Source organism: Etheostoma cragini, chromosome 2, assembly GCF_013103735.1.
Source record: "Etheostoma cragini isolate CJK2018 chromosome 2, CSU_Ecrag_1.0, whole genome shotgun sequence".
Classification (NCBI taxonomy): domain Eukaryota; kingdom Metazoa; phylum Chordata; class Actinopteri; order Perciformes; family Percidae; genus Etheostoma; species Etheostoma cragini.
Window position 1 is genome coordinate 7,787,267 of NC_048408.1, and position 26,721 is coordinate 7,813,987.

The window sequence follows — 26,721 nt, forward strand, 5'->3', positions numbered from 1 at the left end:
AGCAAAAATACATACAACCCAGTTCATAATGAGTTACTGAAGCGTATTCCCCTCTCAAAGGCACGAGACCTTCATGTGAAAGAATTCTAGTCAAAACCCAACAGAGGGCTCGGCCCAGTTTACTTTAACAGAGACAATGAAAGTGAGACCTATGCCCAGTGGTGGAAGAAGTATTCAGATCCTTTACTTTAAGCTAGTAAAGGCAATTAAGCAATACCACACTGTAAAAATACTCTGCTACAAGTAAAAGTCCCACATTGAAAATTTTACTTAAGTAAAAGTATGTAAGTATCATCAGGAAAATGTACTTAAAGTTTTAAAAGTTAAAATAATCACGGCAGAAAAATCCTCGAACGATCCCAACAGTTGTGTGTTTTACATTTTTGGGTAGTTTAGTTTATAATAAAAGATCCTTTTTAAAAAACTACATGTGTTTTGTGTGCAAAAAAGTATCTGGTAACGAAAGCTGTCAGATTAAATGTAGTGGAGTAAAAAGTGCAAAATTTCTCTCTGAAATGTAGCAGAGTAGAAGTAGAAAGTAGCATGAAATGAAAAGACTCAAGTAAAAGACAAGTATCTCAAAGTACAAGTACAGTACTTAGTACTTGAGTAAATGTAATTAGTTACATATCACCACTGACATATATATCTATATACATATATATATATATATATATATATATATATATATATATATATAAACATAGCATATAGCCTAAAAAGGACAAAACAAGCTGAACAAAAACGAACAAAATGTACAAAACAAAAACACCACCAACAAAAAAAAGATGTACAGAGGGATAATGTGCGTAATTCCCCCCCCCCCTTATCCTTTCCTGACTCTCTGCTCTTTCATAGTACTCATGAAAGGTCAGGGGACTCCTCTGATCTGAGCCACACCACCAAATTTAATTTGTAATTTTTTCAATTAATTTCATAAAGCCTTTTTACTGTCTGCGTTGTTCTTGACTTACTGGACCTGACAGAACAGTAGTGAGGAGCCACGGCTGGACGATTTTACTGCATCCCCATCCCTCCAAGCCCCATTACACCGCATGCCCTTCACCTTCATTATCTTCCTTGGATTATGTAATGCACAATCTGGGATTGTATCCCTGTTTGGGGTCCACTGCATATATTTTTTAGAGTAGAGAGCTTATCGTTGTACTCCGCTCATTTCTTTGTCCCTGGCATGTCAGACAGCATCGGAGAGAGGCTGCACTATATTATGTTATCTCTGTATCGTCATGCAACACACAGCAGTGAGAATGCAAGGTAGAAAAGAGGGTTACAAACTATTGTGGTTACAGTGAGGGGACGTTCTACTGTATATGTGGCTGGTTAAGCACAGGAGAATATACAAATAAATAACCAAATGAAATTTGTACTTGAGTCTGAGGATGACTATATAATTAAAGGTTTAAATCCTGAGCTAAAACTACTGACTAACAACTGATAACAATTTTTTATATGAGAAAGTTGTGTGAAAGATAAGACAAATCAGACTCTATATTATGTACAGTATAAATGAAAACAGATGAAATTTAAAAGCATGATATGACAGCAAAGTTAGGGCTGCAACTAACAATTGTATTCTTTGCTGATCAATTTGTCAATTATTTTCTCACTTAATTGAATAGTTGTTTGGTCTGTAGTGTCAGAAAATTGTGAAAAGTGTCAACCAGTGTTTTCCAAAGCCCAAGATAATGCTCAAATGTCTTGTTTTGTCCCCAACTGAAAGATATTCAGTTTACTGTCACAGAGGAGAGAAGAAGCTTGAACGTATTCACATTTAAGGAGCTGGAATCAAAGAATTTGATTGAAAGAACTTTTTTTTCATAAAAGAATTACTCAAACTGGTTCATTCTTTGCAGCTCTAAGCAAAGGTTAAAAATTGCATGAAATATCTAAATAAAATCTACAAGGTTTACACATGGATCAGATTTCCTCTGAAGTTGTATTTAGGTGCACTCATGCGTGCATAAATCTACAGTGGGTTTGTGTGTCCCGTATCCTTCTGCATTACCTTTATGCATGTATGCATGAGTACTTTCTCCCACTTTGTGCCTATGTGGCTGGATATCTAAAGGTGGCATTACTCTGCTGGATGTACTGTGTGAAAAAACGCATCAGGTCAGCGGCAGGATTGGCAGCAGCAGTGGAATGCTGTTATGACATCATACCTGACCGGCGAAGAAGCCACACACACCAATGATGCAGAGGATGTTGAAGACAGCTGATCCCACAATGGTCCCTACACCCACGTCACCTTTGGTGATGAACACCCCTGGGGAGAGAACATGCAAGCACACGCAGACGCACGCACACACACAAGCACACACACACACACACACATACGAAATTATGACTCCATAGAGAACACAGATGATGTGTTGTACACTACTTCTAGTAACTAGTTTCTAGTTGCAGAGCAGCATCTGCAGTGCTGGCCATGTTGGTCATGGACACAAACAAACTAACATACGCACATGAACACACGCATGTAGAAAGAAAAGAATCTACCCAGTCTGTATGTAAAATTAGATTTCTTTATGAATAACACAGTATGGTAATGTGAGGGTCCCTCCTTTGAAGTGAATGTACTTTATCTTGTTGATTCAGACAACTGAACAAACATTAAAAAAAGAATATTTTACTCCACACCAGCAATTCTCTAGTGCTTAGTACATGACATAACTTTAATGGGATTCTAATGGGATTCAGTACTTTGAAAGTCATGTTTCTTTACTGCACGTGTCTCAGGATAAAAGCATTACTGTTAGGAATCCATTATAGTAAAAGGCATGCATGCTTCCCCCCCGGTGCATCTTCAGTATTGGGGCATGAGTTTAGACCGAACCAGGGGTTGATGCATAGACTGTATAAGTGAAGCCAAAACATCTAGATCAGCCATTCTGGTGGCTGGCTTCAGTATAGTTCATTTAACCCCACCCCCTCCATGTTAGCGGTATCTGTTATATTAGATAGTTCTGATCACACTGATGTTTGTTTAAGTTTTCATTTTTATTAGTTAATTAATGCTATAAAAACCGGGTCAAACGTCATGATTGACAGGCAGGTGAGATTGTCTGGCAACAGGTCGGGCGGCTGTGTATGGATGGGACTTCAATGCCGCGGCCCCACCGCTCGTTCACTACTCCATGTGCTCTGGCTCACACATTACAAGATGGAAGCGCCTGTATCAAGGATATTTTGGCTTCACTTTTGTACAGTGGTATGAAGTGGAGAAGCGTTGTCCATCTTTTTCTACAGTATAGAGATGGAGGGGTGCATGTGGTGAATACCTATGATGGATGTGAAGAGTTCAGGAGCCGAGCTGCCAGCGGCCATGAAGGTTGCCCCTGCTACGTCCTCACTGAGTTGGAGGCGCTGCAGGAAAAAGTAGCAAGAGACAAAAAGACAAAAAGAGTTAGAAATTCCATGTTAAGTAGGACATTCATTTGAAGAAAATAAAGGTGTATTTATTGTTTATGTCATTTTTTTAGGATCTCCATTAGCTGTAGCCACAGCAGCAGCTATTCTTCCTGAGGTAGTTTTTGTGCCCAGACCTAACCAAACTGCGACCGTTTCACAACATAGCGCTGCAGAAGAGGGTCTGGCTAGTCTACACAGCAATCTGGGATGGAAGAAAAACATGCTCTGTTTTTTTGCCATTTCTTTAAACAAATCCCAATCGTCTTGGGGTGGCGCTCTGCGCCGGACGGAGCCCTGGTGCCTCGGAAAATAAAGCCCCGGGGAGGAACTTGTTTTGGTGGAACGTGTACGTTGTTTTAGTCGTTTACCTGTCTGGATTTACCCTGCAGAGATCTGAGTAGCAGTTAACCATAGTCCTCATAAGTCCACCGGATTTTAAAAATTACAACACACAGAAAGTGGAAGGACATCTAGCCCAAAAGAGGGACATCCTGCTGACTTTCCGGCAACAACAGAGCAGTCCCGTAGTTGAAACGTTATGGATATACAGTATACTAATCTCTTAATAAAGAACACCAAAGAACATCTTTCCCTTTCAGATGAATTTCAAATTGTCTCTTTTTCAATCTGTTACAGTTGAATTATAAGGAAATGTTCAAGATTTGATTCTAAGTTTTAAGGACCTTAAATATCTCACATTCATACCTCACACAACTTCTCCAGGGAAGGGACGAAGTAGTCATCACAGACGAGGGCCAGGGCACAGAACATGTAAATGGTCTGTAGAGAAAGAAAGGGAGAGAGAGAGAGATAAATGTTAGGGGTCAGGGAAGCATGAGCATGTTGCTTCATTTTGATTTTAACATATGATACTGATGGGGTGACAAGAGCAAGCTAAGACCCTTTCTGGCTGCACTGTTAACCGTCAATACAGTGCAGCTAGCTGGGATTTATCCATGGATAACAACAAGTGATGTTGTTTATCACCTTGCATGTATTTTCGTGCTTTTCGATTTTGAACAAATCTGCGTATGTACCCTAGATGGTACAGTAAAGCCCTAGATCTCGGCTCTAACTGCTACATTGAAGTCAGATGGTAATTACCATGAACAGTGAAATATGGTGTCTAGTTACTAAAGATCTGATCCCATGCAAATGCAGTGCAGTGCAGTAATGGATCAGACATCAAACACTCATGAATAACATCACTGTGGGACCACGATATTTACATTTTTAAATAGGGAAGTTAGTTTTCACTTTTTAAGCATACTGGCACGGCAAAAGCCCAGGAGGGGGGTGGGGGTTATGTAAAGGGATTTTGCTTTTTCCCCTAATGAAAAACACTGTCTGCACGAAAGTAACTTGACCTCTGACCTGGAAGAATACCCCGGTCCAAGTTTAAGAACACGTGACACATACTGTAAGTATATGGGGTGTATTGTGCTAAAGTCATATAGCTTTTTGTCATTTCACACAGTCTTTAGATACTTTCATGTTGGGCTGGGATATGAAGATAAACTGTATATCATCAAAAGGATATAGTAAAAGGTCTATCATATATTTTTCTATTTCGTGATGTTGGAAAAACCAGTGTTATGGCAATATTTATCTCATTCGGACAACCCTTTATGTACTGATCTTTGCACATTTTGTTCATTTTGCACGAAGGTTTTTATTAAAATGAGAAAATACTCAATACTTTTCATGTCAAGTACTTCTATCAAACAGAGTATTGTTTAAAAATAGGCTTTGCCTTAGATTATTCCTTTATTTAATTACCAGAAAACCTGCTATATCATTATTTATCCATCTTTATCAGAATATGACATGACTTACATGTATATCAGAACAGAAGATTTGATAAATGTTACCCACCACAGATTCATTTTTGTCTTAATACATAGTTTGCATGGTTTTCAAATCTACCAAATGTTTGAATTACACATCCCATAAAACACTGGGTTTGTTGGTTCTTAAGATTTTTTTTGTTTTTTGTTTTTTATACAATTCTTAGAGCTCTCGTTCACAGCAAAAACATTGGATTTGTATGTATATGTATTTCCCATACATCCAGAAAGTAAGTACTATACTGTATGGAAGTAAAAGTGACAAGTAGGATGCAGCATGCCCCGATGTACGTTTTTTTGTTTCCCCGCATTGCTACAAAGGAGGTTGAAGGAGAAAAGTTAGCATAATCCATAGAGCCACAATGGCCACATTCATGCCAGGTTCAAATATACTGTAATTTCCTTCAAGAAATCCTTAACTTTATACCGTTACATTTGTCTATTAGCACACCATCAAAATTCTATTTCAGACACTTTTTCAGTTTTAACATTAATCATGTGTAAATGTTAGTCCTGCTTAAAATAAAAGACATGTTATCAAAATCAAACCAACGCTCGAACTAAAATTCTTACCACAACAAAATTAAAAATCTGCAAAAAAAGAAAATGTCAATGTTTTGGTAGTCTCGCTTTGCCAGAGCCTCCTCCAAAGAGCGTGTGTGTGGCTACTCCAAATAGCATTCCAGGATGGGAGGAAAAGCCAATCTTTAAGCCAAGCACCGGTGGTGCTAAGCACCAGAGAAAAGTCGAGGTGCCGCTGGAAAATAGGCTCGGAAGGACCTTGTTTTAGTCATGCAACAGAAAACTCAGATGGGACAGATAGTCTAGCTAGCTGTCTGAATTTACCCTGCAGAGATCTGAGGAGCAGTTAACTATAGTCCAATGGAGTTTAGAAAACCAACACAATGAAAGCCCAAGGCAATGGATATCCCGCCTAAATAAGTGAAATCCGGTGGATTTTCCAGCGGCAACAGAGCAATCTTGGAAGTGGAACGTCAAGGACATAGACTAATGTTTTGAAAACCTTAGAAAGAAATATACACAAATGAAACAATAATGGGCCTAACACTCACCCTTGAGGAACTTGGTAACTTCAATAATAAAAATCTTTCCAAATGTCGCCTGGATAGTCTAACATGATGATTCATTATGGCTGTAACTAGTCTACTGTATGAAAGGTTTGTAATGATGTATATTACTGCAGTGTTTATTTCCCTGGTGTTCTTTTAATACAAACCTACCACATGCAATCTTATCTTGGCATCACAATATACATAAAACAAAGCGCACGGAGAGAAGCAGAGACAGATTGGAGATGAAAGACAGATGATCAAGAGAGAAAATGTCAGGTAGTGACGACAGACTGACGGGGAAGGTGAAAGAAACGCCATGAATATCCTTACACTTTTTAATAATGAAGCCCTTCAAAGATCTGCTTAAAGCAAGAATGGCACAGAGAGTGAATATTCCTCTTTCCTTTATGCTCAGTACTGAGTCACATTTTACTTTGCACCAGGAGCTCTTCTATTTCCTGTTTCTAAAGCAGGCAAAACTCCCAGGGAATCCTGATAACTGGGTGTAATCCTGATTCAGATTTGAGGTAGAGATGCAGGGAAAAGCTGTCATCACTATCTCAAGCCTAGCGTGCATCCCAAATGTTAATTTGTGTGTAATCTTGGGTGGAGTTTTGTTTTATGTTTTTGAGAGAAAATCTTTTCTGAGAAGTGATGATTAATGAGCTGTGCAGAGTTGGGGGGGGGGCGGGGGGGGGGGGGGGGGGGGGGGGGGGGGGGGGGGGGGGGGGGGGGGGGGGGGGGGGGGGGGGGGGGGGGGGGGGGGGGGGAGAGGGGCATTCAAGCTGTCAAGGGAACAGCAGCTGGAAGTAAAATACTGTGATATTAAAATTCAGCTCTAGCACAAAGCGTATTTTACTTTTCTGTCTCCAAGCCAAATCCAATACCAGAAACACACATGCTCAATGACAATCTCTGACTGACAGTGGAATCAGTTCACAGCAGCTTCACTTCACGGGATAAAAACGGCATATCCAGGGATTATATCAACATCTCTGAACCAAGATCATATGCTGCTGCAGGTGCAGCATAATGCAGACAACATAAGCCACACTCTGACATGACATCTGTTCTGTAATTTCTGAATAGCATTTTTATCATTTTTGGGCTGCTCAGTAAAAAAAAAAAGATGGGACAAAGTCATTGTTTTGTGAGTCACAAGTCTAAAGTCTTGGCTATTAAGTCCCAAGTCCAGCATGACCTAAGCAAAGACCAAGTGCTTTCAGATGCTTAACAAGACACCGCAAAAGAAGCTTAAAAGAGCTTAAAAAACTTAAAAGCAAAAAGATCAGGTGTGCCATAGTATGCTATTCCCTACATTTGAAAGGGATAATCTGAGCGATCATGTGTTGTCTGTCTGTTGGTTTTGCTGTTATTCTGTAATAACTAGAATTTCCAGAATATCTAAACAGTCATCTCAGTTTTCAAGACCTTTGATCTTTTGGATATGAAATCTTGTCACTTCATTATTTTATCCTATTAGACATTTTTGTGAAATATTGTCATAATTAGCAAAAGAGTTCTAGAGTTATGGCCAAAAATATGTTTTGTGAGGTCACAGTGACTTTGACCTTTAACCACCAAAATTCTAATTAGTTCATCAAGTGGACGCCTGTGCCAAAGAAAATCCCTCCAGATGTTCCTGGGACATAGCGTTCACAAGAAGAGAGAGGACAACCCAACAAGACGTCTCCAGCTATGGTTGTCGCCAACGCAGAGGCATAAAAATAATCTGAATCTGAAAGTAAATAAAGACCAATCTGACTGCTAATAAAGAATGTGAGATGCAGATTCCGGAAAAGGCTAGTAAGGTCTTTATGTCCTTACGAGTGTATGAAGGGATGTGCATAAGACTGACATGACACCGTCATAACTAACTAACTGACTGACATGACACCTAGCATGAACATGAAGGAATCTTTTTGGATGTTCATGACTATTGTCATTAATTGCATTCAGTAAATTATGACACTTTTAATGTCAAGTTGACATGAACAATCACAAAGACTCCTTCGTGTTCATGATAGGTCATAGTTATGACGGTGTCATGTCAGTTGTATGCACTTCTTTTCAAATAAAATGATGAGTATATACGGTTCCCAAAGCCAAGAATAAACGTTCACACTCAACATGTTAACAGTTTCCATATTTGTTAGTTGCAGCCCTAGTTTATTACCTTTTTTAAAGGCATTTGCTAAATAAATCAAGTTTTAATATGACATATTATGCTGAGTATGAGGAGAAACTGGCATTGCTTTTATTTAGTTTACTTCCTACAAACCTGTTTGAGGGAATTTTGACAAAACGTATTTCTGTCCCATGCGAATTCTTGGCTTATTGCTATCTTGAGGCAGCGGGAAGTGATTGCTCCCTCAACCAACAAAACCTGGTCTGAAGTCAATAGCGCAGCATTTCACACAGCGCGCACACTATGCTTGTTACACACAATTACGGAAGTGCAGCAGCACACAAACGTGCAAAAGATTACAAATAAAAATTTGACAAATCCGCCACAAATCGACCATTATAATAATGCGGCAAGGTACAAACGCGCATGACTTTGCGAATGGGAGATGACTCGGATTATTGCATGTTACGCCCACAACACACCTATGAAGTAATGAGGACACTAAGCACAACCCTTTTGAACCAACCATGCGCACGGACCCTTTTTCCGCCATTAAAAATCTAGTAAAAGTGGATATGGACATGCCCTAACCGCACCTGCGCCATGCATTTCACACCGTGCGCATAGATTGTTTAAATCAGGCCCTTTGAGTTTTTAAAGGTTAGAAATCACAGGGAAATAGTTTGTGATATTGTATTTGTGGGGCTTTTTTTGTTATTTTAATATCTAAGCATCCTAGAAAAGGTTACTTCCATTTGTCATTCTGCAGAAGGAAAAGGCTAACTCAGAGGGTGGGCATAGAGTAAGTAGTGACATTGCCTTTAATGCCAGAAAATTACTGGCAAAATGGTCCATTCTGCATCTTAGTGCTCTGTTTTCACACATCAAAGTTCCCCAGAGATGCTGCTCTGCTGGCATGAGCTTCCATTACAGTTAGTCCCCCCCCCCCAGAGACAATCAGCAGAACCCAACATGGGTCATCATGTAGTGGAACATTCTGCCTGCCATGTGCCAGTCATATAAGAGAGGCCAGTGGAGCTGGTCATGCATGTGCAATACTGCCAGAGGAGAAGAGAGGAGAAGATTAAAATGATTAAAATATTTAATTGCGATTAATCGCATTAATGTCATAGTTAACTCGCAATTAATCGCTATTGATCACATATTTTAATCTATTCTAAATGTCCCTTGATTTATTTTTGTCCCTTTATTTTAATGCTCTTTCCAACATGGAAAGTGGACTGGCTTGCTTGGTGCTAATGTTTTTTTTATTAAAAACAACGGTGTTCAGTTTCACATAGTAATGTTATTACTTGGAGCAGTCACTCACACTTCGAGCAAATAATCTCTTACACAATGTACCACTGTCCATCAATAAAATGTGAAAAAGAATACTTTGACGGGGGGTGGGTATTTCAGACTGGACGTGCTGCGATGATAGCTCAGTTCACAACGACAAAACACTCAGATCACTTTGGGCTTGTCAATGGAACCATTTGGCAACTATTAAAAAGTAAACGTTCCATTCAGAATCTTATTGCCGTCAATTTCTGCAAATCACGTTCAACATCCACTCCAAACGTAGCGTCACTACTCTTTGGCCGGCTCACAAGCCCAAACAAGTGTGCGCGGCGTGATGAAAAAACGACAAAGATCGCTAGGCCAAAAAGAACGTTAATCCCAAAAGTAAAATTGTCAAAACAAATAAAAATTTGCTTTTTAAATAATAAAAAAAATCAACCGCCAACTTTCTATCCTCCCCCACAGAGCATAACACCCCCCCCCCCCCCCCCCCCCCTCTCCTCTACAGCCCACAAGTGACGGAAATCCAGCAGACTGTCATTCATCTGGTTGTAGGAAGGTTCCACCCTCAAATTCTTGCACACAAAGTTTAACGGCGCTGAGCAAACGAGGGGGAGGAATAACTGGATAAACTCTCCTCTCATTTATCTAAAATGCATGATTGATGCTTAACATTAGGTTGGAGTCCTAGTTCACCTGTTGGGCCATCGACTAAAGAAAATGACAAAACCAAAACTAGCAGTCAGTCTGACCGATAGGGAGATGTCGCTGTTCCTAATGTTAGATTTGTATTAGAAAAGACACTGGCAAAGCAACACAGGACAGAAAATAAGCATAGCAGAAACGTCAGATAGGTCGGCCCCCATGTTTAACTAAATGGGGGCTTGAGTAAAATAAATGTTTTTGTACAATGAGTAACAAAATAATTGTTAGTAGGATTCTTTGGAGTAAGGTCTGGCCCCTCCACACTTACACTCCATGATAGGAGAAAAAATAATGCTCTGGGTTGTTTGCATTTCTTTAAACCAATCAAAATCATCTTGGGGGGCGCTAAACTCTGGATGCAGCGACGATGGATCTGCAAAATAGTCTGCTGAACATTGCTCTTACCAGTGTATCACCCATCGCCAGTTGATCCCACAACATCCTAGTTAGAGAGTAAATGCCGTAAACATATTCTTTGAAGATCTTTACAATTACTCCCCAAAACAACCAAGCAGCCCTGCCTTGTTGTCTGATTCAAATTGTCTTCCATTGTCAGCAAATAAATTGCTAGCTCAAAGTTTTCTGATGATCCTCAAAACCAACAAAGTTTTACAAGGCGAGGGACATCCGGCGGCAGAAGATCCAGCGGTGACGGATGTTCTGCCAATTATAAGGTACCTGAATTGTGGTTGATCCAGATTAGTATTTGCATGACATTTGTTGATGTTGATGTGATGTAAAAGGTCACTAGGGCAATTATTCACAGTCTCACATGTCAACACACATGCACCGGCACATGAATGCAGAGTTCCATACTTGAAGGTAAACTTACACAAAGGACATGCAGCGCCACAGCTCCTTCTGTTCTCTCCTTGTGTGTGAACAGGTCTGTAGGGAACTCGTGCAGAGCTGGAAGAGACAGACAAATAGGGTTAGAACTGTTCATATGCAGTATGCAAGTGTGTATGTGTGTGTATCTGCAGAGCGCGGTACAGTACAGGGAACATGTTTCCAATGTAGAGCAGAGAGGTCAACCCTATGGGAAAAGAAACTCATTGAACTCATGTGTACGGACAAGGAGCCTTGGCCAGAGAAGACCTTTCCCTTACGTGTGACAGTCAAACTGTGCCCTGCCAAGCTCTGTGTATGAGCACCTCCCAGAGCGCCATGAGGAGGCTAGGGAAATGGAAAAAGGGAGCACTAGGAGGACAAAGCAAAGGCAAAGAGGAGAGATATCATTTTTTGTTAAAAGAGCAAGGGATATTTAGCTTAAGACAAGTGGGATGGAGAGCAAAAGGAGAAAAATGGGTAAAAGGGTGGTGGAGTTTAACCACAATGTGCAACATGGGGAATGTGAGCCCAATTGAGCAAGAGATGGAGAGAGCAAGATTGAAATAAACGTGGAAAGTTGGCAGACGGAGAGTTTGTGAAAGAAAACAGACAGAAAAAAAGAGGCCTGAGTTATTCTACCCCCTCTCCATGGCTTCTTGACTTCCTCCCCTCTCTCAGCCTGTGCAACTTGAAATGAAACATGCTACCATGCTCATGTTTTACCAATGAACATTATCGTCGTTACCATTATGTATATATTTTAAGGATGCACCAAATCCAGATTTTTTGGGGGTTTGGCCAAATACCGAATTAAGATTTTGCCGAATTCGACCCCAAATACCAAATCCTACTTCCATCCTCAGTCCATGAACACTGTATACACATTAATGAAGTAAACAACGTCCACAGCATCTAAAATAGTGAAATGTCACAACTTAAAGTTGAATTCACACACTCCTTTCACATCGTAGGAAAGCACACCGTTAATCGCCAGATGAGTGACAATTTTGTTTGGCTAATTTTCGCTAACTAGTGTATGAGGAAGGCATGTTGGGTGGGTGAAATTAGAATGCTAACTAGGTTAACGAACAGCAGGCAGCAATTTTTTTGTAGGCTTATGTTTTAACAGCAACGACGTTTTGTATTGTTGTGTATTTTTGCCACCACGAGACAAATCGGTATTGCAAATTGAACATGTATCTTGACTTGAATTGCCTTCTTTTGACTGAAAGTACTGCCAGAAAACTCTTTTTCTGCTCACAAGTTCCATTTTCACTTTCTCATAGCCTACTTCATTCATTGAACGGTCCATCTACGTAAACACCTTACCGTAATCAACGGCGGCGTCATTACGTTGACCAGTGTAGCGAGCCTTGTGCAAGCGTAGGGTTCTGCAGAAACCAAACCACGTCAAAAAGCCCAATATTCGTCCGAATCCAAACCCAAATCATGGATTTGGTGCATCCCTAATATATTTAGAATGTCAACATATTATAGCACAAGTGCTGAATAATGTTATGAATGTTGCAAGTATTATGTCTAACAACAAAGTGCTCGACAAAGTGAAGTTTTGACTTGATAATGAGGTCCAACTATCATTGACCTGGGTATGAGAATGGGCTGCACCCTCGCTGCTTTTGGCGAGGGGTTACACATCCTCCCAAAAGCTCTTCGCTGACACCCAGAAACGTCCCGCAGGCAGAGAAATATGAAGTAAAGAGAGAAACAAGGGAGAGACACTGCTACGCACATCTATTGTGTCATAAGTGATGATTGAAAATGATTACTTTTGTATTAGTCTCAACACAGTATTAGTAAACTACTGCACATTATACCTTTAACTAATTACTTCTAAAACTACATTTTTGAAACACTGCATTAGCCCGGATTGCAGGGATGCTGCTAATGACAACAGGAATTTCTAATTGGTTACTGTAAAAGGACATCATTGTTTTTATCAAAAGCTGTAGGTTTGGAGGATAATTACTAACAATCAATATTACTAACAATCGATATCGATGTATGAGGCATCATCACATCATCTTGGATTTTGTATATCTTAATAATGCAATATGACACACGAGTGTTGTCTTTTCATGGTTTTAAATGTTGCATAACAGTAACGTGATGTCATTTTCTGACCTTACCAGACTGTTCTAGCTGTTCTATCATTTGAATGTATCCTCAGTCCTTATATCCATATTACTGATGATTATTTATCAAAGATCTCACTGTGTAACTGTGTAAATATTTTATGAAAGCACAAATAGTCAACCCTACAATATCGCCGCGATATCGATACCAATGTGTTTTAGTCACGTGATATTTAATCTCCATATCGTTCAGCTCTAACTGCATCTCTTATGAAATGGACTAACTACGTAGTACATATGACACAACAGTGACAGAGAGGGGATGATGACATGAGACAAAGGATTGAATCAGGAACATCAAGGTTGCATGGTATGCATCTAACAGAGCGTGGGGATGCGTTCTGCATCCCTCACGCCCAATCGAGAGACAGTAGAACTGACCACATGTGGAATGAATGAATGAATACGTGAATAAACCAAGTGAGTAAGGAGTAGATGTCATTCCACTATCATTCAGTTACTCTAATTTCAGTCTTAACTCCTTCACATGTTGAGAGAAGGAAGAGGAGAGCAGAAAGAATAGTTCACTACTTTCCCACTCTTTTCTTCCACTCTCCCTCCCATTTTGTACTCTGTTGACCTATTTACAACTACAGCATCTTGCTGTTTAAGTGGCTGCAGTCCTCCCCTGCACTATGCTCCACTGATAAACCTTCTTAAGTCTAACCCAATGAAGAGCAGCCTGTAAAAAAGCCACAGAGGGTACGAAGCAGCCGAGCAGACGGCCATCTCGCAGCGACAGCTGGATGTGTTTAATATTTACTGTTACATGCCGGTGTTAGCTAGCTCAAACTCATTCCAGCCGAAATTCCAGGCTAGTGTGTGAAGGGAAACAATAAGCAGCTCTCATGGCATAACGGAGGGTTTAATGTAGATGACAAGCAGAAATGCCAAAAGAATAAAAAATCACTAGACTGAGGGGTGTGTTATAAGAGTAAAAGAAAAGACTAAAAAAAGAAAGACTTCAAAAATGAAACAGAATTAGCAGAATGCCGACGCTGAATTCTTCAAAGAGCCCGCAGATAAAACCCCTAGTGCTAATTATGTTCTAAGAAGCATGAAGCTCAATTTCCCATGAGAAGTGGTAAGTACATGTGCGGATGTGATGCAGAAACGCACAATCCCCCAAGAAACCCACTGAGCCTTCATGTAAACAAGGTGTTTAATACACAGCACTCAAAGGTTCCACTTCTCAGCACCTCGCTCTCGCTAAATGTGAATCAGAAACACGTGCTCGCCATGTCACACTGCCGTGTAGATATGCCCTATGTCTGTAACAACATTTAGATTGGGATTTTAACATATTACAGAAAACAGAGATACAAATTAGAAGACAAAAACAGACAAAGTAGAAACAAAAAGAACATTAAAAACAGGGCATATTTAACTCTGAGGTCTAAGTGCTTTTTTCCCATCTTTTGTTCGCCTGGTCTCCTTGTGTAATATTGCTTCTATAACCTAATCCCTGTTATGCACAATCAAGTTCTAGACATCATTTATTCCAGGGGAACTTAGGCTATCAGGATATGCTTGCTGCAGGGAGTCACACAAATGAATAAATTGTTATTTGGAAATAGAGACAAAAGAAAAGGCTAAATGGAAATGAAATCTCACAGAAATGTATTGAAATTACTAGGACTGTAAGTTATTCAATATGAAACTGAAATTTCTCTCCACTGCTCCACTACTCTATTGCTATTTTGGTAAATTCTCATCTTTTACCTTGTTGTGACCTAACATACAGCTGAGAAAGCACAGAGTGTCTATGTACAGTAATTTAACACATCCAGTAGTAGTAATGTAGACAGGTGTGTAGTCTTATGACACAATTTGAATACTTATCTTAATGGCAGTCGACCTGAAACAGAAACCTTACATCAGCTCAGGGAGAAGTGGACAGTGGGAAAGCAGCCACCGTGCTTATAGTACCGCCATGTGCTGCCACGTGTCAGGCGGTGACTGTAACGGGGTTGTCACACCCTGTAGTTTGCTCTGGTCTGAATCAGTTGATGAGTGTGTAAACTTGGAGTGATTCGCCCTCGGTTCGGTTTTGTTGCACACAGTGAAAAATCCAAAGCGTACCAAAATGCTTGTTCACTCCTCTTATTGGTTGGATATGTCTCGGTAGGGAGCAAAAAAAGTGAGTACAGGAACAAGGTCCTGTATTCTAGACTGGTGCAGATTCCCTAGATCTCCAGCTCATTTCATTTAAATAATCAGACATTGTTTTGCGAGCGCTGTTACTAGGCTCTGGTTGCAGAGACTTTGCTCTGGGTCTGACTCTAACTTTAGCGGCGGCTGGTTTGTCCACGGAAATGCAGGTGGCTTCTGTCTATTTATGTGAGATAGTACAGTTTGTATATTCGGCTGCATCGCAGCTTGCAAAGAACATCTAACCACAGACTTGCTGTGTAGGACAGTTGATTTGCATCCGAGTGCAATTGCTGCATTCACACCTGCCCAAATGAACCGCACCAAGGGGGAAACCCAACTCTAGTGTGATTCAATCGGACTAAATGAGTCTGGTGTGAAAGCCCCCTATAAGTAACTCAGTTTACAGAGTCTCAAACGTTAAAAATTCCATTAAACATGTAGGCTATGCAGGTTTTATAGATATTTCTAGTTTTGGAATTGCGTAGAAATCCCTTGAATGAACTAAACTGAGATTGAACTGACTCCAGTGGGACCACACATTCACACATGATCACACACATCAACACAATCTGACTCTTCCTTAAACCTTCCATCATGTAGGGACAGTGAACTGACATGTCTCACTTTAAGCATTAATACAGTCTCACACAGTGACTGCTGGGAGCTGCCCATTCATGTTCTACAGCTGGTCAACGAGGTGGCTGAGGGTTGAGCAGTTCAGACACACTGACAGCAGTTGCTGAGGGAGGGTAGAGCTTTCCTAACACACTGTGCTATACAGAGTCTACAAGCCAGGCTGGTATTATAAAACTACGTTCAGACTGCAGCCAAAAGTGACACAAGTCCAATTCTTTTTTTCTTTTTTTTCACATCTTTTCTTTTCCAGTTCTGATTACGGGCCACTTTCATATTTTCATATAAGGATTTATAAGGCTGATGCCAATACAAATATTTGGTTATTAAAAAATCTGATGTTCCAATATATCAGCCAATATACAGTATATATATTTTTTAATCCAGAAACGCATAACAAAACAAACAGATTTCCCTTTGTAGTTATTTATGAGTTCTCACTAATAAATATGATAATAATTTGTTTTCTTGTCACAACAGAACAGAGGAACATCAAAGTAAGTATTTAAAGAAACTTTAACATTAAACTGTTAGTGTCAATGCTGATTTTTGGCATAACAAGTCATGCAAGGGGTCCCGATCCAAGCGTACTGTCGTACAGCAACAGACCCATTCAACATGATCACCAACATATGACTATCTATCTAAAAGAACAAAAGGTAACCAATGAAATGTCTGTTTCACAGTTTAGATAATTCACTTATTTTTTTCAATTTGTGCTCTGAGGAGCCACTTATTCTCACCCTGTTCAAAAACATGTTAATCTAAGACAACCAAGGAGGGTGCTTTCAGGTTCAACAAAAGATGCAAACTCGTTAAAGATACACAGGTCCAGTAACTCTATACATACTGTACTTGGTAACCATTGTACACCTCACAAATTCAAGATTCAGGATTCAAGATTCCCAGAGCAGAGAGAGCATCCCTGCTGCTCCTGGCTCAGTCTGCTTGAATAGGACTGTAGGTAGTAATCTGATAAATATTAGAGCACGATGCCCGCTTCAGGGTTTGGAAAGTATGTCGACGTTAATTAGCAATTTGTCTACAGCGCAGAAATAAATTGTGTGGCTCGCACGCTCAAACGTACGCATACACATTAGTCCACTTTGATCCGTTTCATCAATATCAGCACTCCTGCCCGTGTGCTTAAAGGAATGTGCTCGACTGTATCCGTCTGAACACAAACTCCATAGCAACAGAGGGAGAGTCTCCTTGAGGTGGAGTGTGTTTAAGTGTCAGAAGGGAGAGATGGGCAAAAATAAAAGACTTTAACCAGCTTTAACCAGAAGGGAATCGCTCCACTGCTGCAGCCGCTGCTCTGTGGTACACTTGCCTTTAGCAATGAAGTTTAATGTACTACATGCAGAGCGCAGGCTGAGATGCAATGCATTATGCATGATGTTTGGGGATTGGGAAAAAGAATACACGTGCCCTGGTGTACGATGGGATCGGTTTGGGTGTGTTGGGGGTAGTGCACAGTAAAGAGAAGGAGAGCTGATGGGGAATACTTTTAAAGTGAGAGATAGCTAAAATCTGAATTTGACAGCTCAGGCAATAATATCTCTTAACAGGCATGTTGAGGAAGCAGGATGTTGGTAAAGCAAAGTGTACTGAAGAAAGAGACAGAAAGAAAAAGAAAGAAAAGATATGTGGTTGGCCCAGGCCCCCCAGGAAGTGCTTGGTGGAATTGCATATGCCGGGCAGTAGGTTACTGCCCTCTGGCCCCAAAATCCTTTTTTTCCATAGACTTACATGGCGAAAGACACATCTGTAAATCACTGGATAACTTTTTTTGATCACAACCCCACAAAATGGCTTGTTTTACTATCAGAATTGGGTCTGGTTTATGATCTGGAATTTGGTCTCTACTGTGCCTGCTCTATTGGCCACACAATGCGGAAGTAGTGCTGAACATCCTGGTAATTAATGGCTCCATGAAGGCTTCATGCGCCACTGAGCAACTCTCACAGGAATGCATGGGCCTCTGTCACAAACACTGTATCAAGGTCTCATTATATATGTATGGGTTGGGCAGGTAATTATTGCAGTTGTAAGAAAGGTCACTGGGTTGAACCTCTAACAGCTGCTGATGGTGCTCTGACCCCAACTACCCCCACTGGCAATAGTACACACAGAAAAAACACACCGAACAGCAGATGGAGCAGGACACAAACCTGCACACTCACACGCACGCAAACACGTACGCACGCGCACGCGCACACACACACACAGTACATTTTCCATTGTTTCCTTTTCTGCAATCACCCCGTTCTGCCCGTTCTTCTTCACTATGCACAATCAGTGGCTGTCAATGTATCAATCAGCAATCTGGCTTTAGCTTGCTGGGGGACACATTCTGCCTCAGTCTGCTTCTTTCTCCTGTTAGCGCTGACTGCCCGACTGCTCGCCCACATACCTACAACAGCCCATGTCGCTGTAATTCACCAGGCAATTTGGACCTAGCCACTGTGAGCCACTGAGGGGCTCTGAATCGAGATGTTACATTACTTCTGTTGATTGTTTCCTCGTGCAGGAGCATAGCGCCACTTTTGCTTTTCCGTTATGCTCCACTGAACACGTTCAGACGCACAAGCGTATCCCGATAGCTTGTTAAGATTTTCCTACATTCATCCGCCTTATACTCTATTATATTCTTTCAGGCTTCGTCTGCATCGTTTCTACTGGCAGTGTGGTGTGCTGTAGACTGCATGGACTATCTTTGATCTCACTCCTCCTCTATTCTTCTATCTAACAAGAGAATTGCTTCAAGTTACCTTCAGATTTATTTTTAGAAGATACAATAGTTGAGACTTTGAGCTGCAACTAACTATGACATCATGCATTGGCTTGGATATTGTGTTTCAAGATGGTGTCCAAGTCATTACAATGTAAGATGCTCACTGGGAGCATATTTTGGGCCCATGGAGGAGGTGCATTATAGACTTTTTCTAGCCCAGCTGGCTGACACCCTGCACACATGAATCAAATCATTTACCTGAATGGCTTTTCTAGGCTTCAAAAGTTGGAAGATTGGACCCTAAATATACAATTTTCATCGCACAAAGATTGACTTGTGTGTGACACTAAAAAAAAATTCATTGCAATGTTTTACAGTTGTCTCTTTTGCAAGGCATGTATAGGGGAAAGTTTGCTTGCTTGTTTTCTCTGATAATGGCTTGACCCCAAAAAGTTACTAGGATGTCTCGTTTCATCCTTTCCACTGTGTCATACTGGAAGACAACCAATGGTGTATCTGGGATGTGTGGCAAACCAGGGGAAACAGCCAAGCCAATCCGGGAAAGGGAGAGGATCCCTAAAGTCAGATTGGGGGAGGTGATGGAGGAAATGTATTACCCAGTTCAGGTGTTGCAGCCACTAGGCACGTGGCACTGGTCACACCTGCAGGCCAGCAGGGAATTAAGGAAGGCAATAGGCACGTTCATGGTGAACGGCGGCTCGCCTGTGAAGTGGATGAGCAGCAGCCCGGGGGTGGTGACAAAAAAGCTGTTGTCAAGTCGGACAGGCCCAATGGTTTCTAGCAGCCTTCAGTCTGGACAGGTAGTCACAGAAACACGCGCATCCTGTTAGGTCCCATTCTGATTTATTAAAATGTTATCAGAACAATGCAGTGTATCAGTATCCAGCTGTTTTCATTATGACAGAGTAGTTGTAGTTGAAGAGTAAGGCATAAACCACTACATGATACGTTGCTGATGTTTATACCGGTACACAACAGACTGCAGATGATCTGTGATCGGAACGGATTTAGTCTTTCTGACCTCTAAACGTCAATATCAGCAACACAACATGTGTCAGAATAAGCCTTTAAGTCAGACAAATCAAGTCCCTCCAATTTAAATATAATAAAATGAAGGCATAACAAGTGTCATGTTGAGTTGATTCTGAACCAATCAGCGGTCATATCCGCTGAGAGCCAGGCGTTTCCCATGCCCTGGGACTTGCAGTCGGTGGAAAGAAACTGCGGTGCCTTGATGTTGGTGAGGTTATCGTTGCCCCACCCGTCCGTAACGTCAGGATCGAGTCGGACACAAATCTAACTGGCATGCATTGGACTGATACTCCCTAGTCCCCTGGGTTGTTAAAGCAGCTCATGACATAAAACAAGGTTTTTTTGTCTTCTCTTCTCCCCTAGTTCAACAACCTCTGACATCTATGATGTTGACCCACATGAACACTTTTCTGTGAACCGTTGCAAACAGAGTGATCGGAAGGTCGGTGGTTCGATCCTTGGCCCCTGCAGTCTACATGTTGAAGTTAGCTTGTGCAAAGTACTGAACCCCAAAATACTCCTGATGGCTGTGCCATCATGTGTGAATGTACATGGGAATGTTTATCCCTCCCCTCCCGATGAGAAGGTGGCACTGTCAACAGAGTATGGACATATGAATGGGTAAATGCTGGCTGCTATTGTAAAGCACTTTGAGTTTTTGCTAAAACTTGCAAAGCTCTACATAAAGTCCAAAAACCATTTTACAGATTTTTTTTTAATTTGAAAAGGACAATGCACCAGTGTCAGCCAGACGGCTAATTTTCAACTGTAGTCCTAGTTCCTAGCATGCATGTCTTTATAGCAGAAGAAAAAATAAGCACCCTGAAAAAATACACACAAACACAAGGAGAACATGCAAACTCTACACAGAAAGGCCCTGCCCGGACAGGGCATCAAAGTCTGCCCAGACCAGTGATCAAAATCTTGCTGTGAGGCAGAAGTCCTTACCACTGAGCCACCATGCTGCCAATGAGCTTATGTATGCACGCAAATCGTAAAAGATGGCAAGCTATCAATAGAGTTGTTGATGAATTTTGGTCAATTGGCTAGTGATTTCATCACTAGCGAGGTTATGGATCATCATGTTATCACATAAAGTAACACAACATGTGTGTGGGTTTATAGAGAGGGAAATAGAGAAGAGAAGTAGGAGGACTGTGCACATGCATATGGTGGTGTTACTCTTGGCCTGAAACTTTCCCTCATCTAATGTATAAATCCCAGAGGATAACCACTCTTGTCATCTTTACCTAATGCTGCCCCACTCCCTCCATCTTTCACATCTATTTATAACCAATAGGAGATGGGGGTGAAAAGGCGCAGCAATGTTTGAGAGTCTTTGGGGATTTCCTACAATCTCGCCTGTTTAAATATAAAATATAGAGCCTGGAAGCCCCCTGCCCCAGCTACATTTCCCCCTCACAACTTCCTACCCAGTGCTTCTGCCTTTCTGAACTCATGAAGAGCAAGAAGGCTTAGACCTCTGCCTGCTGCATATTTTAGTTGCACATCCGTAATAATCACAAGTAATATCTAGATGCTCACATCGTCTCCCAGCAAATGAGATCAAACCCAGGCCCACTTGTTCACTTAAATAAAGCTGGCAAAACAAGGGAACACCAAAGGAACCATCATTGTCTCTTACAGGCCCGCAGATAACCAGCTACATGGATGTCAATGGTTTCATAACGGGGCAAAATGCAGTAAATTGTTCAGAGTATCTTATCTTTTTTCTTTGTGTTGATTCTAGCGGCCGCTTTGGACAAGAGCGGTAGTGTTTTTACCACACCTGCGTAAAGGTCTTTTCTTTACTGGCTGTATTGCTCACTGTATTACCGTGTTAGCGTTAACTGGAGGTCATATAGTTGCTTTGAATGTTTTGCTCGGACAGAAAAGCCTTCATTTACAATGAGAGAATAAGTCCCAGATGCGTTGTTGCATTTCAAGTGTTGCATATGGTAACTTAGCGTCCTTTGGATGACTCATGAGCTAAAACAAGTATCACTGTCACTGTGTCACGAGCCAAAGCATTAAAGTTTTAGATAAGCAAACCAAAATAATAATAACTTAGATTATTGTATTACATTTCATTAATCCCAAGGACGATCTACACAGGGGAAATTAGTAAGCCAACACAAACACAAACAGATAATATATAAACGTCAATTTAATTTTGGCTACTGACACACACACACACAATGTGCATTGTAAAGTTATTTTATGAATTAAATAGAGATATAACATACATGTGGGCCAATTCGGGGACGATTTTGAATCATTTACATACCCGTGATTGTCTCCATCTGTTAAAAGCCAGACTGTCTTCTGTCTAACCCTTTTAGCTTTTAGTTGTTCTTTGTTTATTTTCCTTCTTTTCTGTGATGGCCTTCCACAGCATCAGCCAAAACTGCAACAGATAACTTCTATAATAAAATGTAAACACAATTAGGCCTACATAAAAAAAAATCTTGCTACCTTTTTCTGGCTGCATTTATGATCATTAGATGAAAAATACACAGTTTCAGAAACATTAAAAAGTTACATATAGTAACTTGAAGTTGTTGTTCTGCCAGCTGAAACTGCTAATGTTTTAATCCTGTTAGCAGACATGTCATTGTGGACGTCGTGGAACTGTAAGCTTTAAGTTAACGGAGTAGATGATGATGTCATCTTTCCCGAGTAGGAGCTCTGGCGTGTGTGCATTTGTGCAAAATTATGCCCTACTCCCTTCTCAATGATGATACAACACTTTCAGGACGTTGTCATGGAAACGTACAGGCACCGCTGGCTGGATTTTGGCGTGGTTGTCCAACTGCATTTGGAGATTTGGAAGGCAGGCTCTTATTTGGATTGCACATGATGTGTGTTTGTGTGTTTGTGCGCCTGTGTGTGTGTATGTGTGTGTGTGTGTGTGGGGGGGGGGGGGGGGGGGGGGGGGGGGGGGGGGGGGGGGATATACAAACAGACAGAGACAGACAGACAGACAGACAGACAGAGTGAGAGACAGAGCAGTACAAACGCACTATGACCTGATATTCAATTCAATTCAATTTAATTCAATTTGATATTGAAAACCTTTTGATGAAACACTATTGCCATTCGAGTGGGACTGCAAGCGAGTCCCCCATGAATACAGTTTGACTCTATCAAAAGCATACAAATTAAACTTAAGATGTTTTTTAACCCACGTCACGACCACCACGTACCTGCAAAAGCACTTATGGTAACTGCCAGAAATTCAACACTGTGAACTGCGTTCAGGTGGGCGGCAACTGCTTCCTACCCCTACCGCTGTGATCACAACCGCTTCCCCTCTGCCGCCTTCCCCTCAACAAAAAGACAGGAAGACGGAGTGAAGACTGGTTCATAGATCCCACTGCTCAATACATCAACAAGTTCTGTGAACAAAGCAACATCGCAACACTAAAGTCTGAAAGAGCAAAAACCATGAGTGTCCAGATGATAAAAAGGAGTTTAAACAGATTGTGTAAAGCATATTTCTCTGGAGGTAAAACTAAAGGTTGGCAAAGGCAAAATAAAGTATAGGTAATAGTAATAATAATCCCTCACTGCTTAAGAAAACTCAGTGGGTCAGAGTTAAATGTCCCGAGGCATGAAAATGTCACTTCATGAAGTTTTTAACATTAATATGAGTTCCCCCAGCCTGCCTTCGGTCCTCCAGTGGCTAGAAGTGCTGAGAGGTGTAAACCGAGCCCTGGGTATCCTGCTCTGCCTTTGAGAAAATGAAAGCTCAGATGGGCCGATCTGGAACCTTGCCCCTTATGAGGTCATAAGGGCAAGGTTACTTCACCTTTCTTTGCTTTACCCGTCCAGAGAATTCGGCCCACCCATGCGAAAGAGATACATATCATGGCTTTCAAACGAGCAACGTGGCAGTTGTTAACGGCCACATCAACAACCTCTACTTTGCCCCTCCTCTCCTCCTCATAAACTACAGACTTAGAAATGGCACATACTAAAGAAAGCTTATTGTGGCACTTGCTCTAATGGCTTTAATTCTGCACCAAGGCTGAATGTTGGTAAAGAGACTTCAGATATGGTATTAGGGGACCACTAAGGTAAAAGCATCCAAAGAGCACCATGTCATGGGAACTTTAACGCAGGAAGTTACAGTTAGCTGTAAACTGTGATGGATGTTGAGTGTAGTTCTGACATTATTCTCAAGTGCTCGTAACTGCTGATTGGCATCAGCTGTTTCATTCATGCTTCACAGTTGCTTGCTCATTCAACTGTGTGGTTGTGGTTGATTAGAAACATTCAATCATTCATGCAGGTGTGCAGCACAGCCATTATGCTATGGTCTTGTCAAATAGATGTGGCAATCAGCAGGGGAGCGTATTATCAGGGTACCTGTCATGATACAATATAATTGTGATTATAACGATACTGTGTTATTCTGCAATATATTGCAATTTATCACCTTTTTCCAACTTTAAATTATGTCCCCAAAATGAAACAAGTCTGAGCTCACCAGAAAAAACAAACAGCTGCACCATTAAAGGACTGAAAAGATTTTATCTTGCTAGTTCCACAAAAAAAAGATTGATACTTGGCGCCCTTGTATCAATATAGTATTACCACAGACAATATATACCGATCCTATGCTGCATCTACGCTGATTAATGTTGCAGCTGCCTCCACCACCCCAACCTCCTCCTCCTCAATGTGCTATGCGTTTAGTATTATATTATTTTTATTATAATATTCTATGTTCATGACACTGATGATTTTGCCAACCTGAGCTGTGTTACACAGATTTGCTAAGCTCCGGTGTAACAAATCTGTCGTCTCTCTGGTACCAGTTTAATTTCCATTTCAGAAAATGTCACATTCTACCAGTTTACTCATCTCAATCATTTAAGCTTTTAAACTTAATAGTTTTGAACCAGAACTTTCATTATTTGGATTAATTAGCTCGTAAGCCACCCAAGCCACGCCTACCATTTACAGACATAGACAGACAGTGAGGCATTCAACTCAACTCTAGTGAGTTATATTGACATTTCAACCATAAACACAAAACAAAGTTTCACTGTGGCTCAAGTTGTGTTACACATATAATTAGATAAAATATTTAAAACGTCATTATTTAAAAAACAACATACAAAACAGGCTACATTTAGTGCACTCACATCATAGGCTCCGTAGAGTTCAGCTAACCCAATGGTAGCATTAGCTGTTGCCGATAATTTGCATGGAATGTAGAATGGTCAGCATTTAACAGTCACAAACTCCACCAGCGGTTAGCAGTAGTTGTATAAAAGCACCCCATTTCTGCACCAGTCTGTGTTCGTGTTACACAGTCTACCTCCACTAGTCTTTGGCTCGGGAGGGTTAGCAGGCCTGGCAGCTAGGTAGCTGGATAGCGGAGTCCGGTACACTGTTGTTCAGCCATATTTCTACAAAAATAAAAAACAGCAGTCTTTGAACTTGCTTTGGAGTTCAGTGGAAGTTGGATGTAGTCCAGTTTGTTGTCTAATGATCGGACACTTGGAACCAGGATGGGTCGGACAAGTGGCCGCCTAGAGTTAGCTTTCCACCTAGCAGGAACGAGACGAGGTTGGGTTTAGGGAAAGGTCGTAGGTGGGTTTACGGTTCTGTGACTCGCAGGAACGGGACAGTTGGGTTAAAGGACTAGGTCGTAGGTCGGCTTACCATTCCGTGACATGAAACAATGGCCAAAATTACAAAAATAAGACAGATGTTGTCACAAACAATAATTATCTTTGAAGTCCTGGTGGGTTGCCTATTGTCATAATCAATTATTCACTGTTATCAAGCTGCCGTACACATACTCTGGATCCCACAATAAGTTGCTAGAATTAGACAAGGGGACAGTTTCTTACAGTAAACTGCCCCAGTGGAACTCCATTAGCAGATCTTTGAATATGCCATTGATTAATCTACTGCTAACTCGTACAATGGCTCTCCCTATGCCCTCTCTTGTCCAACTATCATCAACTGGAAGCTTGCCCATTAAAAATGCATTGATCTGTATCACACACTTCTGGTTATTAATGCAAAGTGGAAAATGATTTTGTGTGTGTGTGTGTGTGGGTGGTCCTTGTGTGCTTTCCCTCAGAAACTATCTCCGGCTTGGAGAGATGGACAGAGCAAGCTTTAAATATTTGGACTTAAAGGAAAGGGGGGGGGATATGGCCTTCCAGGGAGTGATCAGAAAGGCAAACTTCAAATACCATATGATCACCTTGATCTTCCTCCATCTGTCTTGGTATTTATCTAACTACTGAAAGATCAGTATCTGTCTGGACACATTTAATCACCATCTTAACGCAAATCTCTATATATGGAAGAAAAAACTGCAGCAGCTGGCATGTTATTTTGTATCTAGTCAAAGGGAATACGTTCACTGAAGCGCTATCGCCCTGACAAATAATTCCTTCCGATTTAGAAAACAGAATAGTTTGTGCTTTCCTAAAGCTGTGAGATGAACATCTAACACATTTTGTAGTTCCAAAATCCATACAACTCAGAAGTAGAAGACACCATGTCTGCTTGAGAGCAGTGTGCTGGAGGGCGTTTATCACTCACACATTGTGCCGCTGCAACATTTGTATTTTTTAAATTTTAACATTGAATAAAGAAAATGCTGCTCAATGGATATAAATGACAATATAGACATTATAGT

At 41.0% G+C, this 26,721-nt stretch overlaps 1 protein-coding gene and 1 long non-coding RNA gene across 2 annotated transcripts in view; one reads left to right on the forward strand and one right to left on the reverse strand.

Moving 5' to 3' along the window:
* LOC117953714 (sodium/potassium/calcium exchanger 3-like) overlaps positions 1-26,721 on the reverse strand; it is a 63,902-nt gene that overhangs the window by 18,571 nt on the left and 18,610 nt on the right. Inside the window, 4 exon segments of the mRNA XM_034886974.1 lie at positions 2,184-2,287; positions 3,306-3,390; positions 4,141-4,215; positions 11,323-11,399. Of these exon segments, the coding sequence (XP_034742865.1) occupies positions 2,184-2,287; positions 3,306-3,390; positions 4,141-4,215; positions 11,323-11,399 (341 nt within the window).
* On the forward strand, positions 1,641-16,017 carry LOC117953766. Its single transcript, XR_004658680.1, has 3 exons — positions 1,641-1,651; positions 15,695-15,699; positions 15,895-16,017. It is a non-coding gene; the product is annotated as an uncharacterized LOC117953766 (long non-coding RNA).